Genomic DNA, 1,145 nt, shown 5'->3' with positions numbered 1-1,145 from the left:
ATACACGGCCGTGTCCGCGGCGGTCACAGAGCTCAGCTTCAGGGAGAGCTGGTTCTTGGACGCGTCTTTTGAAATGGTGACTCGACTCTTGAGGGAGGGGTTGTAGTTGGTGCTCCCACTATTACCATTGATCTCCCCAATCCACTCCAGTCCCTTCCCTGGGGGCTGGCGGATCCAGCTCCACCAGTAACTGCTGATAGAGGCACCAGAGACAGCGCAGGTGAGGGACAGGGTCTCCGAAGGCTTCACCAGTCCTGGGCCCGACTCCTGCAGCTGCACCTGGGACAAGACCCCTGTGAACAGAGAGACCCACAGTGAGCCCTGGGATCAGAGACAGCCTCCCATACCGTCATATCTGCATCCCCGAGACACTCACATCTGGGAGCTGCCAGCAGGAGGAGGAAGAACCACAGGTGCTTCATGTTCTTGCACAGGATGTCCGTGACTCTCAGAGAGTATTTCCCATGTGAGCAGGACCCTGAATTTAAGGAAATGTGTGGTGGTTTCCTGTGGGTGCGGATTTGCATGTGGGTGGTGCTTTTGTATAGAGAGGTGAAAAGGGATAAGGGAGGCCCCTTTCTTTGAGGCTCACCCTGAGAGGAGGATGGTGGCTGTGCCCTCTGAGAACTCAGTTCTCTTCCTGGGGCCTCCCCTCACCAAGCCCAGAGTCCTCTTCTTCCAGGTATGGAGATGTGCTCAAGGAGCTGGTCTGGGAGATGAGTGTGATCATGGATCAAGGACAGATTTTTTGAATAGGTTTAATGCTATTCTAACCGTGAAGATTTATATGAAACCAACCAAATATTCAGGTTATCTAAATTGTCAAATCTCCATTCAAAATATTAGGGCAGCAGCTAAATATATTAGTCACAGTGAATTTATACAAACCTACATCCATGCAATGTTTATTGTAATTCAGAATATCCATCATGGTTAGAGGGAATATATCTGTCCCAGAGAGTGCATCATGAAAAAAAAAAAAAATCTGAGGCCTTCATTTTGTGACCGTTTGAAGTTTGGAATTCTGTCTGCAATCTCAGGAGAAGGTAGTGGGACGTATCTACAACCGTGTTCTAAAACATGGCTGGACAATGACACTCAAGCCTAGAGTCCTCACCCACATATTTATCATTTCAGGTACACCT

The 1,145-nt window shown here is 48.9% G+C and overlaps 1 gene segment (V, D, J or C); it reads right to left on the bottom strand.

The window, feature by feature from the left end:
- Positions 1-6: 6 nt before the first annotated feature.
- LOC101013358 lies at positions 7-542 on the bottom strand (the record flags this gene model as incomplete). The annotated part of the segment is given in 2 exon segments: positions 7-293; positions 377-542. Coding segments are annotated over 2 exon segments (438 nt in total), but the record flags the coding sequence as incomplete, so codon positions are not given.
- Positions 543-1,145: the final 603 nt, after the last annotated feature.

The sequence above is a fragment of the Papio anubis genome, unplaced genomic scaffold (genome assembly GCF_008728515.1).
Source record: "Papio anubis isolate 15944 unplaced genomic scaffold, Panubis1.0 scaffold6260, whole genome shotgun sequence".
Taxonomy (NCBI): Eukaryota; Metazoa; Chordata; class Mammalia; order Primates; family Cercopithecidae; genus Papio; species Papio anubis.
This window is presented reverse-complemented; position numbering and strand designations above follow the sequence as displayed.